This window comes from Phodopus roborovskii, unplaced genomic scaffold (genome assembly GCF_943737965.1).
Source record: "Phodopus roborovskii unplaced genomic scaffold, PHOROB, whole genome shotgun sequence".
In the NCBI taxonomy this organism is placed as follows: domain Eukaryota; kingdom Metazoa; phylum Chordata; class Mammalia; order Rodentia; family Cricetidae; genus Phodopus; species Phodopus roborovskii.
In genome coordinates, this window is record NW_026126434.1 from 25,234,752 (window position 1) to 25,251,250 (window position 16,499).

Genomic DNA, 16,499 nt, shown 5'->3' on the forward strand with positions numbered 1-16,499 from the left:
ACTGCTGTATCTTCCAAGTCTCTTCGATTTCAAGCTAATTATTAAAGCTTTTTATTTATTTATTTATTTATTTATTTACCAAAAGTTCCGACTTTGGAGATTTTATTAGCTACCTAGGTCCAAGTCATTAAGTTACTTTACCTCTGAGTTGCTTTTGACTTTTAAAACTGAAAGTACACTGAGGTTAAGAGCACTGGCTGCTCTTGCAGAAGACCCAGAGTTGTTTCCCAGCACTCACAGAGGGTATCACAACCCTCTCTAACTGCAGTTTCCAGGGATCCAAGCCCTCTTCTGGCCTCCCTGGGCACTGCATACATGTGGCCCATAGGCATACATGCAGGCAAAATATCATATAAATAAAATAAAATAGACAAAAGTGGAAAGATCTGCACAGTTCCTAATATTTTTCACTTAGTACAGTAAATATTTCTTTTAAGTTTTTACTCTTTTATCTTTTGCTGAAGTATTCTGTTTTCTCTCAATGAATATATATGTATCTGTACATTTGTGTCTGAGTATAGGCATGTGCGTGCCACACCACAAATAAGGAGGTCAGAGAACAAACTATGGTATTGGTCCTCACTTTGAGACAGTGTCCTAAGGAATCTGCTAGTCTCTCTGTCTCCCATCTCACAGCTGCTGGAATTACAAGTGCACACCACAGTGCCCAGCTTTATACACAAGAGCATCTTGAGGGATCTGCTAATCTCTGCATCTCCCATCTCACAGTTGCTAGGATCACAAGTGCACACCACAGTGCCCAGCTTTATACACAAGAGCATCTTGAGGGATCTGCTAATCTCTGCATCTCCCATCTCACAGTTGCTAGGATCACAAGTGCACACCACAGTGACCAGCTTTATACGTGGTCCTCGGTATCCGAACCTAGGACCTCATGATTATGAGGTGAGTGCTTTATGGACCAAACCATTTCCCCAGCCTTCTTTCCCAAATTTTAAGATCAAAACAAACAATAAAAACATTCAGCTAGACTCTCCAGTCTGTTAACAACTGAGCTGTATCTTCAAGGCTTGTATGGAGAGGGAGACACAGAGATAGAGACAAAGACACAGAGAGAGGTGTGGTGTGTATGTTGTATTCATGTGGTGTGTGTGTTTGATGCTTTGAGCATGCTAGGTAAGCACTCCACCACTGATGTAGACCTCCAGCCCTCTTCAGACTCTGTTGACCCCTCTCAACTCAGTTTTTGAGTTTCCAAATTCTCCCTCTCTGCATCTTTCTGAAGACTGTCTTATTTTCCAGTTGTCCACTCTCTGGTTCCAGTCTAGAAGAACAATGGACTCCTAACCAATCCTCCCACCCCCCAGCCCATCAACAACCCAGCATGATCAACACTGTCTTCTGTGATTCTAGCCTCTGGGACCTGTCCCTCCCAGATGGTCCCTCCTTCCTTGTTACTGCCTGTAATCAAGGTGTTAATCCGCTGTTTGTTGCTTCTTCCATTCTGTCCACACTTACTGGGATGGTAAACAGGCTGTACTTTGCAGAAACTTGCTGTAGAGTGGGGAGCTGCTCCTGTGATTGGACCACAGAGTCGAATTTTTGGCTAGCTCATGAGGCCTTGTGTGTAGTCCTTGTGACAGAAGTTTCTTGAAGGTGGTCTGGCCTCTGTCTCTGGATATTTCATCTCTCTCTTCCCTTCTCTCCTGCTGTGTGATCCACAGGTCCCTGTGTTTGGGTACTTGCTGGTGCTGTTGCTTTGGCAGTCAGTCTGGAGATCTTTCAGGAGGTGGAGCCTCACTCAAGGAAGTGAATTACTGGAGGGGGTCCTTGAGGTCTGTAGCCTGGCCCTGTTTCCTGTCTGGTCTCTGCTTCCTTATATACCCATATGTGAACCAGCAGTTTCACGTTGCAGTCACCACAGCCACCCCCAAACTATGAGCTAAAACAAATCCTTTCTCACATAAGAACTGCTTCTTGTCAGGCGTTTGGTCACAGCAATAAGACAACCAATGTATCTCCCTCACACTGGCTCCCTGAACCCACCCATCTGTACCCTTGATATCTATGAAGAACTCAGGACCCAGCCCCAGAGTTACCTTGCTTTCGCCCCTATCCCTCTATCCCTCAACCTTGAATATCCTCAGCCACATCTATGACCTTCAGCCATGGCCCTGAGTCACACTGCATCCCCTGCTGAGTCCAGGCCCCCATCCATCTCTGACAGCAGAGTGTGGCTCATTCACACATCACCACCAGCAAGACAGATCTCTTTTTAGGCTCTCTCTGGATGCTTTTCTTTGCCCTTATTTTTATGTAAAGTCCAAAGTAAAATAACATTTTAAATCAGAGAAGATATAAATCTCATGGCTCGCTTTTGCTGAGACCAAAATGAGAAAACGTGGAATGATTCCAAGGAGGGAAAACAAAAAGCCCACTGCTTCTGCCCCAGCTTCTGTTGGCTTAACCATCCCCGCCTCTCTCCCCTGCTCTTTTATGCTCACCAGGTCTCCCTCACTCAAGTGTGGCAAATTATGTAATTAGTGAAAGAGCAACAATTTTGCTGAGAAAATGGTTATGTGTTTATGGAAGTTCAATGGTGCAAAATGTCTAAGGAAAGCCATTTGCTAAGCTAGAGAAAGACACTGGGACTGGGTTCCCAGCCAGTTCTCAGCAGAACCCAGGCAGTTCAGAAGTGCCAACCGTCAACAAAACCATTTGGAGGCACTGCCCAGGGACCTCAGTGCCCATCTCTCTTTCTCCTCACTGTTGACTCAGAGCAAAATAATCAGCCACAGCAGAGTTCCCAGAACACGGTGCCATTAACCAGTCTTATCAGTGACCTTTGCTAGAGCCACAGCTTTCTACATCTCCCCCCCCCAACCCACCCCGTCTTCTCCAAGACATTTAAATCATCAGACAACATCAAGCCTAATTGTTATTGTTCTCTAAGTACCCTCTTGGACATCAGGGGTTTAGATTATGCATTTACCTTTAATTGTTTGATCACCTGATGTGTGTTGTTTTAGAACCCATTGACTGGCTTGCTATAGCGAGATTGCATTGCTTTCCTGGGCCCTCCCAGACTGGTAGGCAGGTGCTTCCAAGTTCTAGCTTCATTTCAGGAAGATACTTCACCCAGGGAATGCCACCTTTGATTTAGTGTGTCTCCTGGTGATGGGAAGTACAGAAACTTAGACCAGGGGATTGGCTACTGTTCAAGTTAGCATTAACTGTCAATTTGACACAACAAAGAATCATCTGGAATAATAATAATAATAATAATGATGATGATGATGATGATGATGATGATGATGATGATGATGATGTCACTGAGTAACTGTCTTCATCAGGTTGGTCTGTGGACATCTCTATGAGGTCTTGATGGATGCAGGTAGGCCCAGCTCACTGTAGGCGGTGCTATCCCTAAGCAGTTAGTTCTGAGCTGTCTGAGAAAACTGGTAAAATAAGCATGAGCCTTTAAAGACACCAAAGAGTGAGCCAGCAAGCAAGCGTCTTCCATGGTTTGCACTTCAAGCCCCTGCCATGACTTCCCTCAACAACAGACTGTGACCTGGAAATGAGTAATCCAAATGAAAACTTACTTTCCCTACATTTCTTTTGGTCAGGGAAGTTTTTTTGTTTTGTTTTTTTTTTTTTTTTTTTTTTTTTTTTTTTTTTTATCAGAATGGAAATGAAACAGGACAGGTACTTAATTGTCCTTTAAGTTCTATGACTTTGACATTGAATAGGCTTCAAAGACACATCAGAGGTTACCGCTATGGTCTACTTCCAGGAGCAACCCCAGACAGGAGTTACAGCAGAGTCTCCTCTGAGGCCATCCCTGGACACCTTGCCCAGGTTACCACTGGCGTCGTACTCGGTTTGCTGTCACGGTCTCCGATCAGGGAATGACTCCTCCTCCAGAACAGAGAGAATGATGTTAGTGCAAGTAGCTAGGGGCAGGCAAGAAGATTCCAGATGAGAAGACAGTGGAGAGACACTTCTTCACTATCCTGGAGCTACACCAGCGTTTCAGTCGAGGACCCCATCTGTTTTGTTAAATTGACAATTTCCTTCAGCAGGAAATCAAGGTTCATACTGAGTTTCAGACTAACTACTGAGTAAGAAATAGCTTCACTGTCTAAAGACTCTGCTTTTTAAGATGTTCAGCATGTAACCTAATTTCATTTGATGGAGTTTGTTTTGCTTTCTCCATTTGCTACCTAGACATGTGTTTCATTATTTCCTGCAGAATTGGGCTTGGAAGGAAGAGCCAGGGAGCCAGAGTTCCCTGAGCCTCAAAAGTACCACAAAAAGGAGAGGAAATAATATCAAATAAAATTAAAATAAATTACAAGATCAACTGTCCCAGTGGGTTTTCAGACATCCCCCCAATAGCATATATGTTCACATTGATATACACGCACACACACACAAAACCTCAGAAGAATAATATTTGAACAAGCCTACACATGGGAAGATTATTTGTTGGGAGGAATTTTCTTTTTAAGATTTTATTTATTTGATATTTATTTGTATATTTTAATACATTTGTGTGTATATGTGTGTGCACACATGTTTGTGCACAAGCATGCCCTCCCAAGAGCATGTGCAGATCAGAGTACAACTTGTGGGAGTTGGTTTTTTTCCTTCTACTATGTGGATCCCAGAGTATCCAACTCTTGTGGTCAAGTTTGGTGACAAGTGTCTTTCCCCACTGAGCCATCTTGCCAGCCCAGGAGTGGTTTTCATTGGCGGAAGAAGTTCTATCTGCTGGGGTCCTTTTAGGATGGATCCTAGCAACACCCTGTTTTCAACATTTTCAAATGCAAGCCTTCTCAAAAGTATTCTAATATGAAGATGGGGGTTTGTCGTTCAAAACGTAATCACACCATAATGTGAGTTCTTGGAATCAGAAGCAGGGATCCAGAAAGGAAGAGACAGACAAGCAACGGGAGAAGTTTCAACTGTTTAATCGAGGGAGAGTTAACGAAGGACATACCAGGAAGGAGAGACACACTTGTCTGCGTCTCTCAATGGCAGGGCTCCTGTGTGGCTCTTCTGGTGCCCAAGGCAGGTAGAAATGAACTTACTTGATGTCACACAAGAGGGCCACTCCTCTCAGGATCCAGTGATCTGGGGACAGCACTGTGCGCAGGTACACCACCGTGATGAAGGTGAGATCAGTTCGCCTGGGTTTCTTGTAGATAGGACACACATACAGTTTCGGGTCCTTGGGTGCCGTGGAGTTGATGGCAAAGATATGCAGGACAGGGAGCTGCATGAAGAGAACCTTCGGGGTGGATTCTGTGAGCTTCCCATTCCGCCTGTCCCAGGACGCTCCATCCATATACAGCCCATAAATATACACACCTTCCTGAAAGACCAATTGGCAGAGAGGGGAGGTGCTGAAAGCTAGGCACCCATCGTGCAACCAGGGCTGTCAGCTCAGAAAGAAAGCACACACCAGTCTCAGAACACTAGCAGATAAGAAAACACCACTGGGGAAATTGCATTCATGAAATACTAGGCCATGTTTTCCCCTGGGACACACACTGAGTCTAGCTGCATGGTGGAAATGCCCTGCCATGAGTTACTGGAATGTGGGGTGGCCAATCTGGGTAACAGGAGGACCAGGACACCTCTGCAGGTAGCTGTTAAGTCCAGCTTGAGCTGGTGCATCTTAGAGCTGTTGTCAATGGTACTTTAGGCTGAGATGACCAAGCCAACCCTGGGCTCCACTCCATCTCCTTCACAAGATGAAGTGAAATTAGAACGCCCCCAGAGGCCTGGAGTGGTACAGCAAAGTGGAGTTGGCTGCTCCACAGTGTATGACCAGCCCATCCTCCCTACATGCGTTCTCTCCTACAAATGGACAGGCCTTCGTGGGCCTCACCTTTAAATCACCTTGAGTACAGGTGAAAGTTTGAAATCTGTTAATGGAATTTCCTGGTGACGGGTTCTGAGGATAAGAGCGGTGACTTTGGATCGAAGGTCATGTGGTCTTTCGCCGTTAGAGCAGACTGCGAGGGGAGGGGGATGGGGGGACCAGTCTTGAAGAGATCCCTGAAGGGATGGGACAGCATATGGGACTGGGGAGGAGGAGGCTGAAGCAACTCCACAAAGACACACAGGATGGGCAGAGAGGATATTTTACTTCTTGGCAAAGGGTTCAAAGGTAATAAAATAAGCTATCACTTGACCATGGAAGACGAATCTGCCGAGCTGAAGTGTCTGAACTCTATCTTGCGGGCACCAGGGAGCCACAGAACATGTATTCATTAAAACAAGAAAGGGCCGGAGAGAATCATGCAAGCTCATCAAGCATATTTATGTAGAAGATGGTAACCGTTTTTCTATTTCTAATGAAGATGGGGCCTGGGGAAGTAAATGTAGATCATGGTAAAGGACAGAGAGATTAGCTGCGAAGAGTTTTTAGGACTCTTTCATGTGAGATAACCGCATGAGGCCCACAAACTGAAGCACGTGGTTTGACAGCGAGATCGTGGGCAGTCCCAGAGAATCAATAAGCAGGCATTCCCACCATTAGCTTAGTGGTTGACTAATGTTTACACAAACTAAGTGATCACTAGGAACCATCCTACAGTCAACTGTGTCCTTTTTCTATAGCCTTTGTGATTTAGGGACCTTAAGAATCAGAGTGCAAAGATGTGGCAGGTAGAATGGTGTCACCCCAATTTTACATCAGTCCAGTACCTCAAATGCATCGTTTGACTTTGTAGTTTTTATATAAACACATTGGGTCTTGAAAGGCCGTAGAGCCCTAGATCCATTCTGTGTGTGTGTGTGTGTGTGTGTGTGTGTGTGTGTGTGTGTGTGTGTGTGTAGGGGTAGGTCACACAGACAGGCACATAGGGGATATGCTTCTGACAGTGGTGGAAAAAACACTGGAATGAGACAACCAAAAACCAAACCAATCTTGCCAACTGCTGCGTGGGCATCAGCAGCCAGGAGAGAGTCATGGAGTAAACTTGTCTCTCACAGTTTCCTTCTGGAAGAAGCCAACACTGTCAATCACTGATTTAGATTTATTTTGTTTTATTTTGAGACAGAGTCCCATGTAGCATTAAAACCCCTGATCCTCCTGCTTCTGTCCCCTGAGTGTTGGGATTGCAGGTGTGTGCCACAATACCCAGCTTACATGGTGCTGGGGACCCAACCAGGACTCCATGCTGCTAAGCCAGCACTCTCCCAACCAAGCTACAATAGTTTTCTGACTCTTTAACTGTGAGGGGAAAACATTCTAAGATTTTAATAACCCAGTCTGTGGTATTTTAGGCAACAAATATGGGTAGGGTTACCAGGCAGCTAAGCAGTACTACAAATGAACACACTGAGGTGACATGGGCCTGGGTACAATCATAGGCAGAAGATGCCCATGAAATAGAGAGGCCCCAAATTACCTTAAAGAGGGGCTAGTAGAAATATACATGGTAGGCAAGTGTAGGACGAGAGCTTGGAGAGGTATAAGGAACCTTCTGAAAACTAGAAGGGAGATCTCCCTCTACAAAGTGGCACAAAACTTGGATCAGAGCTGAGAAAATCATCCGCTCTTGTCCCATTGGTATTGAGAGAATGGCCATCAGAAAAGAGGAAAGAAGAACTAAGATTTATTGAGTTGCCTGTCAGATCCACCACCAAGCTTACATGATGGCGTTTACAGCCTTGTTACTTCCTGCAGAGAGGTTTGAACTGTCACTCATTTTTCAGATGTAGGAGCAAAATCATGAAAGAAGTTGCCTAGTGCTCAGGGCACCTACTCTCTCCACAGCATGGCAGATGCTCTGCACCTAGAGTCCCCAAACACTCTGAGGGATAATACAGTGAATCCAGTGGACTTCCATGGCCCTCAGTGGCTCCAGAGGACCCTGTGAGCCCAGTGCAGGAGCTGAAGACACGTGGAAACCCTTCCAAGCAAACACATACATAACTTGCATTAATACAGAAAGGTCACCTGGGAAGTCTCTGGGCTCAGTAGCTCTTGTCATTAACCTCCCACTCAGCAGATGGGGGAGGCACTGGTCTTGAGGTTGTCTGGCTACAACCGAGAACAACCTCCCTGAAAAAGCAGACGGGCTTCACTGAAGAAGCCAAGGTCAGTTTTTAATTTTGTGTTTGCGTTTGTGGTACAGGGAACTGACCCAGGGCCTGGCACACTAGGCAACTGTTTGGCCGTTCACTGCACTGTATCCGCAGCCTGCAACAACGATTTTGACCTGAACTTGGATTTCCACCCTCAGCTCCCCACAGCACCTACCGCAGGGGGTGAGGTGATCTCCTCTTTGGTCTGCCGCAGGACTTCATTGTGGATGGTCACCGTGTCCAGCGCCCAGCCCTTGTGAGCGCGGGTCACTTCTTGCCTCATTGCTGTGAGGAAGCCTTGGGAAACAGAGAGAGAAGACTCTTGGCGAAGTCCACTTAAGAAACACAAAGGAAGTGACACTAAGGGTGGCTTGACAGTGTCTAAACTGCCTGCCCACCCTGGGAGGAGCTGAGAGCAGAACCACAGAGCAAGGGGTGTTTCTTCTAGGGGTTTGTTTCTATGGGGACAGTGAAGAGAGAGGGATCTGGGACTGCAAGTCTTTTTAAGGGTTTCAACCCAGTACCACCTCATGGTCTCTACTGGAAAACACAATAGCCAACGTGTGACCGGAATGGTAAAGTATTCTGAGAAACAGCCTTCCAATTAAGCCTGAATCAAACCATTATGAAGCTTCTATTTGCCATAATGGGACAATTTCATTTAGTCTAAGGAAATAAGGCATAAACACCATAATAGGAACCTGACTTTCAATTTGATCAAACAGAGCAATCACACAGGAAAGGGAAAGCTACATCTTTTAATGTGCATAATACAGTTATTTTAAGATAATGGGTGGCTCCGTATCTTGTGGCCTTTCTCTAAACTTAGTATTTGGGAATCATGCCATTCAATTTGATAAGAAAGTGGCATTTGATGTTAGAAAAAAACAAAATATCCCAAACTTCAAAGCTGGCTGGAAAGCCAGCAGCCTGCGGTCTACCTGTTATCGTTTAGTTCTCATGCAAATGGTGGACGAATCATAAGACTGTTAAAAATAGGAAATGTATTCACCCACAGTAATCTTTTTTTAATTGCTAATATTTTGGTCATTTTATGCATGGATACAATGTGTTTAGACCATCTCCATTCTCATCTCCCATCCCTGGCACTCTTGAGTGGCCCCTGAGAACACCGGAGCAGAAGTTGTAAGGGATTAAGCTCCCTGGGAGTGGGAAGAAAGAACCGCACCCAGCCTGGCTGTACTTTCATTTTGTCAGTTCTCCTAAGAATGACACAGTTCAAGGTGGCATAAATAGGAAGAAGCCGTCCATGGACCTTCGTTCAAGCCCAAGAGAGTCTGTCTCTAGATGAGTGGTTCACATCCTTCCTAATGCTGTGGTGACCCCCAACCATAGTTATTTTTATTGTTACAATTATGTAAATATCAGTGTTTCCCAATGGTCTTAGGTGACCCCTGTGAAAGTCATTTGACCCCCCCCCCCCAAAGGGGATCGATCCAAGGGTTAAGAATCACTGCCCTAGGGGGCAGCAGAGCATTATCATGTCTCAGGAAGTCCTAACTGCAAAGTGAAAGTTAACTGCAATATTTATTCTTGCTATTTTTAATTACGTGTATGCCCATCATGGGGGTGAGGAGGGAAGGTAAGAGACGTCACACTACTCTGGAGCTGGACGACAAGCAGGCGGGACCAAACTGCAAAACCAGTAAACACTCTCAACTGCTGAGCCATCACCTCTCCAGCCCCTGGTTGCAAGCCTTCAAAGATGCATGAGAATTTGCAAGACAGTATGGGACAAGCTCGAGTGACAGCATGTGTGAAGACTCACAATCAGGGTTAAATGTTAAGGGAGGAGCTGATGGTTCCAGAAGACCACAGTACAAACAAAGGTAGCAGCATGATTTCTGGGGTCAGAGTTCCTACTGCTTCCTCTCAAATGCATTTCTATTGTATTTATTTATGTGCAACTTGCAGGGAGCAGTTCTCTCTTTCTACCATGTGGATCCCAGGATCCAACTAACTCAGGTTGTCAAGCTTGATCCCAGGATCTAACTCAGGTTGTCAAGCTTGGTGGTAAGAGACTTTATCCAGGAGCCATTTCACTGGCCCACATTGCTTCTTGGAGGTGGAAAGCCACTGAATGTTTAGAGGAAGCCAATGACTTGTCTGCATTTGTAGCCAAGAAAACTCATTCAAAGCACCCATTAATACAGGACGTGGGGCCCTGAAGAGAGCCTTCTGCATTCTTCCAAAAGTGAAGCCCCTCCATCAACCAGAGTGAAAAAGAACACTCTTACAGTGTGAGCTAGTCATCAGGAAATACAGCGGAGGATCATCTGGCAACAACAGCTGCCTGCTTCCTGGAGTCCCAGAAGGTGAACTGATCATCAAGTGATCATGTTCACTTTTATTTATTCATTGAGATTTATTTTTATGAGTGTTTGCCTGTAAGTCTGAGCAAGGTGTGTGCATGCAGTGCCCATGGAGGCCAGAAGAGGGCATCAAATCCCCTGGAACTGGTGTTATAGATAGTTGTGCGCTACCAGGTAGGTGCTAGGAATCAAACCTGGGTCCTCTGGAATAGCAGCCAGTGCACTTAACCACTGAGCCATTCACCTCCCTCTGCAGCTACTCACTTTCATTTTGAACACTGGGGAAATCTCACACATCAGTAACACATTCTCAGTGTTTGCAGGTCAGTGGTGTGTGTGTGTGTGTGTGTGTGTGTGTGTGTGTGTGTATGTGTGTGTGTGTGTAAAAAAACAAAACAAAACAAAAAACTCAATTCATCCTTCTAATCATTCCATGAAAATGTCAGTTTTGGATTTATATATTTGTATGAGTGTTTTGCCTGAATGTATGTATATGTACCATTCGTGTGTCCTGGTACCCATGGAGGCCAGAATATTGCACCAGATTCTCTGGAACTGTAGTCACAGATGTTTGTGAACTGCCATGTGCTTGTTGGGAGTCAAATTCAAGTCCTCTGGAAGAGCAGCCAGTGTTTTTAACTGCTAAGCCATCTCTCCTGCCGAAAATGTCATTTTCATAACTCAACACACAGTGTTCATCCATGTGTCTATTAGACACTGCATATCCAACTTGAGTGTTTGGAATTAAATGGACCTTAGCTTATGATATTTTAAAATTCACCTCTGGTATTATGAAGCTACAAGATCATAATGTCCAAGTCACCAATCCTAGTCTTAACCTCTTCTCTGCACCAGTTGAGTAATTGATATTTTCTTCTATAACATCTTAAGTCATGACTAAACTATGAATTGACCTCCTCCCATATGGCCCTCAGGGCCATGCCAGAATATCTGAAGAGAAGGGAAGCTGGCTGTGGTTTTTTTTCATTTTTGTTTTGTTTTGTTTTTTTCCTTTAGTATCTTTTTCTGCTTCTAAGATTTTAGTCATTATCAGGGAGTCCTGCAAAATTCCAGTACTGTTAAGGAACACTGTTTCCTGTGTGGTCTTACTGGGGAGTGTGTGTTACACTGTCCCGTTCTTAGTAAGCCAGCAGGTGGGATCCAGTACACATGTCTGTTCAGAAACCAAGAAAGGCAGGGTTGGGCAAACACACTGGAGACCTAGCGCACCATTAGGAAATGGTTTGTGAGCCATTCCTTCTCAGAGAATGTGGACGAGAAAGGAAACATATATTTCCAAATCTATCTATGATTTTACTAACCACCTATTTACTTGAGATGGAGTCTCATTATCTAGCTAGCTTCAAACACCATCTGTAGCCAAACGTGACCTTCCTTGAGCGTCTAATCCTTCTGCCTCCTTCTCCTCCTCCTCAAAAACCACTCATTTTCTGCAGGACTCTGTGTGTGTTAAGCAAGCACTTCACCGGCTGAGCTGCATGGCCAGCAACTTCCCCAGGCTTCATCATATCACCCTGGCTTCCTATGAAGGACACGATCTTGTCGCATTTCAAATGTACTGGGCCTTCCGAAACATTAATTGTTGGATTTTAAGAAAAGAATGACTGTCTCTTTTGGAGACTGATGTCAAATCTCATGAAACTACAGTCTGCTCTTTCTGCAGCTTGCATAAGTTCTTAAAGGACTATCAGTATAGTTTTCTTCACAAAAGCCTGAAAATCAAACACTTTTGTTTTGGCATGAATTTAGTTATAATCATTCCAAAAGTGATTCAAATGTTCCCAATCTTGAAAGAAAAAACAAAAAGTCAGTCAGAGCAAGACCTCCACAGCAATAACCTTCTATTCTTCATGAGATTTAGCCACCCACATGAAAAATGGGTGACTGACTAAACATTGCAATTCCCTATGGTCTAGATAAGGTGCTTAAACAATCCTTCCTTCAAATTCATAAAGCATAATGAAGTCTTAAAACACTTGTCAAGTTCATTGTTTTAAGAAACTCACTACTAATCTAGGAGCACACTGTGGAAAGGCAGGTCTGAAGCAATACTTTTCATGTGTTAATTCCTGTAAAGGGAGCCAGCTAACCCTGAAGCAAACTGCTTTCTGTCCCCTGAATTCTGCAATCAGCTGGCTTAAAGAGAGAGAGAGCCATGGTGTGTTTTAAGTGGTCTTCCCTAAAAGGTCTCAGAAAAAAAAAAAAAAGAAAAGAAAAGAAAAGAAAAAAGAAAAAGAAAAGAAAAACCGAAAGAGACAGCTGATCAGGAAAGCTGTGCTTCTTGGCTTTACAAAGAGTTGTCTGGTATTCAGTAAAGGCAGTCCTGTGTCAATGGCAGGTGGCAGGAGTGTGTGTGAGCACATGTGCAGGTGTGCATGTGATCATGTGCCCGTATGGTGTCGAGTGCCTGGAGACCAGAGTTCAACATCAGGTATCTTCCTCAATTGCTCTCCACCTCATTTGTTTGTTTTTGGGTTTTGTTGTTGTTGTTGTTGTTGTTGTTGTTTTGTTTGTTTGTTTGTTTGCTTGCTTGAGATAGGGTTTCTCTGTGTAGCCCTGGCTGTCTTGGAACTTGCTCTGTAGACCAAGCTAGCCTCAAACTCTCAGAAATCCACCTGTCTCTGCCTCCCTAGTGCTGGGACCACCTCTGGCCTGTTTGTTTTTGAGGCAGTGTGTCTCACTGAACACAGAGCTCCCAGGTCAGTTAGAATGGCTGTCAATGAGGGCTGGGGTTGGAGATGTACCCCTCCATACCTGACTTTTACATAGATGCTAGGGATCTGAGTTAAAGGCCTCATGCCCCACTATCTCCTCAGGTTCCCAGGTGGTACTTTTTCTTAAATAAAGAACTGGTCCTTCTGTAATGGGCCTTGGTTTGCACACTTATTTTCTGTCTAAACAGCTATCACACCTCCAAGCAGAATCTTCAAAGGTGAAGAGAAATGATGTCCCTGCCCTGCGTTTATGACAGGTAGTTTTTCCCACAAGTAAGAAGCAAATGCAATTCATTGATAAGTTAAATAAAAGGACAGAAATCATTAGACAACCATGAGGCTGGTCAGCCAAACTAATGAGCACACACTGGGCACTTTTCAGAAGTGCTGGCTAAATGCAGTAGGACTGGTGTCTGAAAGGGCTGGGAATTTAAAACACCAGGGCAGCTGGTCCAGAGGAGTGAAATCAGAACTGCTGGAGGAAGAATCCACAGTGCTACAGTAGAGTTTCTTCTCAAACCGTGTGTGTTTGTGTGTGTAAGAGAGAGAGTGTGTGAATGAGTGTATGAGAATATTATGTGAGTGTATGAGTGTGAGAGTGAGTCTGTGTGAATGAGTATGAGTGAGAGTGTGTGTGTGTTGTGAGTGTGAGAGTGTGTGTGAGAATGTGTGTGTGAGTGTGTGTGTGTTGTGAGTGTGTGTGAGAATGTGTGAGAGAGTGTGTATTAATGAGTATGTGTGTGAGTGTGAATGAGTGTGTGAGAGTATTGTGTGAGTGTATGAGTGTGTGTGAGAGTGTATGTGTGGTTATGTGTGTATGCATGTGAAAATATGTGTGAGATTTGGGTGTGTGAGTGTGTGAATGAGTATGTATGTGTATGCGTATGAGTGTGTGTGTGTGTGTGTAACTAGAGATTGAAGTTATGTGTCTTCCTCAATCACCCTCTTACCTTGTTTCTCTAGATAGAATTAGCTGAACCTGGAGCTCACCAATTGATTAGACTGTCTGGCCATGAGTTTCAGAGTCTCATCTTCTCTGTCACCCCAGTGCTAGGATTACAGGTACATGCAGCCACACCCAGTTTTTTACATAGGTCCTGAGAATCTGAACTGGGGGCCTCCTGCTTGCATGACAAGCACTTTACTGACTGGCCAGTCAACTCCCCAGCCCTTTCTCTCAAATATTAATGATCCAAAGATCATCTGGGGAAGGGACACCAGGTACTGACCTGGCAGGTTGGGTCAGGAGTGGGACCTGGGGTTCTGCATCTCCATCATGCAGTTGCTGCAGAAGGACCACACATCAGTTACCAGGGATCTAAGGTCAAGGCTCTCATCATGTAGAATGACTGAGGGAGCTCTTAAGAAAACTGATCATAGAAGCTCTCCACTCTAGAGTCTAGAGGTCTTAACCTCTGAGATTAGGACACAATTGGTTTTGGGTTCCAGCCATTAGTATGTATTAAAAATGTCCCAGGTGATTTTGCCATGGAAGGCAGGCCTGAGAACTGCCAGTCTGTCAAATACTCTCACAAGACAGGCCACTTGCCAGTCACTGACCCACATTTGTTTTAAGAACCGGTTTGACAAAGGGGAAAGTGAAATATCCAGAAGGCTTGCCAATGGGATGAGGTGGTTCTTTTCAGGGATTCTAGAGAACACAGGTACCAGTGAAACTCCTGTAAACGACAGGCTTTATCAGAACCCATGAACATGGCAAAGCTGGGACACCCTGCCCCAAACGGCTGGTGTGTGGAAGTTTAACTCCTGACACAGCCAGCCTTCTCCTCGAGTAACTGTGGTTTTCCCTTGATCTCTACAGTCCCAATTCTTCTCCCCCTCCAAACCTTCCCATTACACCCTCTGGCACGGGTTCCATTTCCACACAAAATAGTCTCTACCTTTTTTGCTTTTACTGGAATCTACCCTGGACACAAAAGTACTTCCCAGTCATGCCTCCACCCGGCACAAGAACCTCTCTGCTGCCCTGACAACCACAGGCTCTGGTGACTGGCACTTCTTCCCTTCATCATCCCTGCCATCTGTCCCCAATTGTTTCAGTACCCCCACAACATCTGCTCTGTGTGTGTGTCCGCGCATACGCATGTGCACACACACACACACACACACACACACACACACACACACACACACACACAAACACCAAGGCCAGAAGCCACCTTACATTTTGAGACAGGCTTTCTCCCTTGAACCAGGAGTTCACTGATTTAGCTAGAGTAGTTGGCCAGCAAGTCCCATGGATCTTCCTTGTCCCTGCACCCTGAGTGTTTGGATTTTAGGTCTATGCCAAGGTACTCAGCTTTCTTTGTGGGTGCTGAGGATCTGAACTCGGGTCCTTACGCTTGCATCACAAGCACTTTACTGAGTCATCTTCTCACTCACGCTGTACCTCTTCAGTGTCCCTCCAACAGTCTGGCCTCTCTGCTCTTGACCTCATCATTTCTATATTTATTTTGTATGTGTGGGGGAAGCTGCCCACATGTGTGCTGTGGTCCATGTGTGGAAATCAGTTTTTCCCCATCCATGTCCACCACCACAGGTTCCAGGGGACAAACTCAGGTCAGCAGCCTTGGTGGCAAGTGCATTCTTGTTGCCACGGAGCCATCTTGCTTGCCACGACCACAACATCTGTAACTAATCAGCTCTACCACCTTTCTTGCCTCATCAGATCTTCCCTTCTCACTACTTTCCAGAGCAAGCCCCAATCACAGATAAACCCAGAGACGCTCAGCAAGTACCATGCAGCTGCTGTGAAGAACCACGGTGGGCTTCAAAGCCCCTGATGTCCTTCCCTGTCTCTACCAGACCTCTTCCCCCATCTTCTGTCACTTTCCTGAAATTCTTGCCCCCAACAAAATCTTGCCTCTGCCTTTAAGTGGAGGATAGAAAATTCCCTTTGTCTCTTAGCACCAAACCTGCACCACTGTGAGCATCTGACTCAGTTAGGGTTTTGCTTTTGTTTGTTTGTTTCCCTGAGACAGGGTTTCTCTGTAGCTTTGGAGCTTGTCCTAGAACTAGTTCTGTAGACTTTAGGCTGGCCTCAAACTCACACAGATCTGCCTGCCTCTGCCTCCCAAGTGCTGAGATTAAAAGGCATGCCACACCAAATCCTGGCTCAGTTAGGGTTTCTATTGCTGTGATGAAACACTGTAACCAAAAACGTAACTAGGGGATAAAAGAGGTTTTTTGCTTATATTTCCACATCACTGAAGGAAGTGAGGTCAGGAACTCAATCAGGGCAGGGACCTGGGGGCAGGAGCTGATGCAGAGGCCATGAAGGGGTGCTGCTTACTGGCTTGTTCAGCCTGCTTTTCTATAGAACCCAGGACTATCAGTCCAGGGA

At 45.2% G+C, this 16,499-nt stretch overlaps 1 protein-coding gene across 1 annotated transcript in view; it reads right to left on the reverse strand.

Moving 5' to 3' along the window:
* Window positions 1–4,950: 4,950 nt before the first annotated feature.
* Window positions 4,951–16,499, reverse strand: part of Dnah8 (dynein axonemal heavy chain 8) — a 211,128-nt gene continuing 199,579 nt past the window's right edge. Inside the window, exons 91-92 of the mRNA XM_051187064.1 lie at window positions 8,243–8,364; window positions 4,951–5,341 (exon numbers count right to left, since the gene is read on the reverse strand). Coding sequence (XP_051043021.1) covers window positions 5,054–5,341; window positions 8,243–8,364 — 410 coding nt within the window. The 3' untranslated portion in view covers window positions 4,951–5,053. The remainder of the gene's footprint in view (window positions 5,342–8,242; window positions 8,365–16,499) is intronic.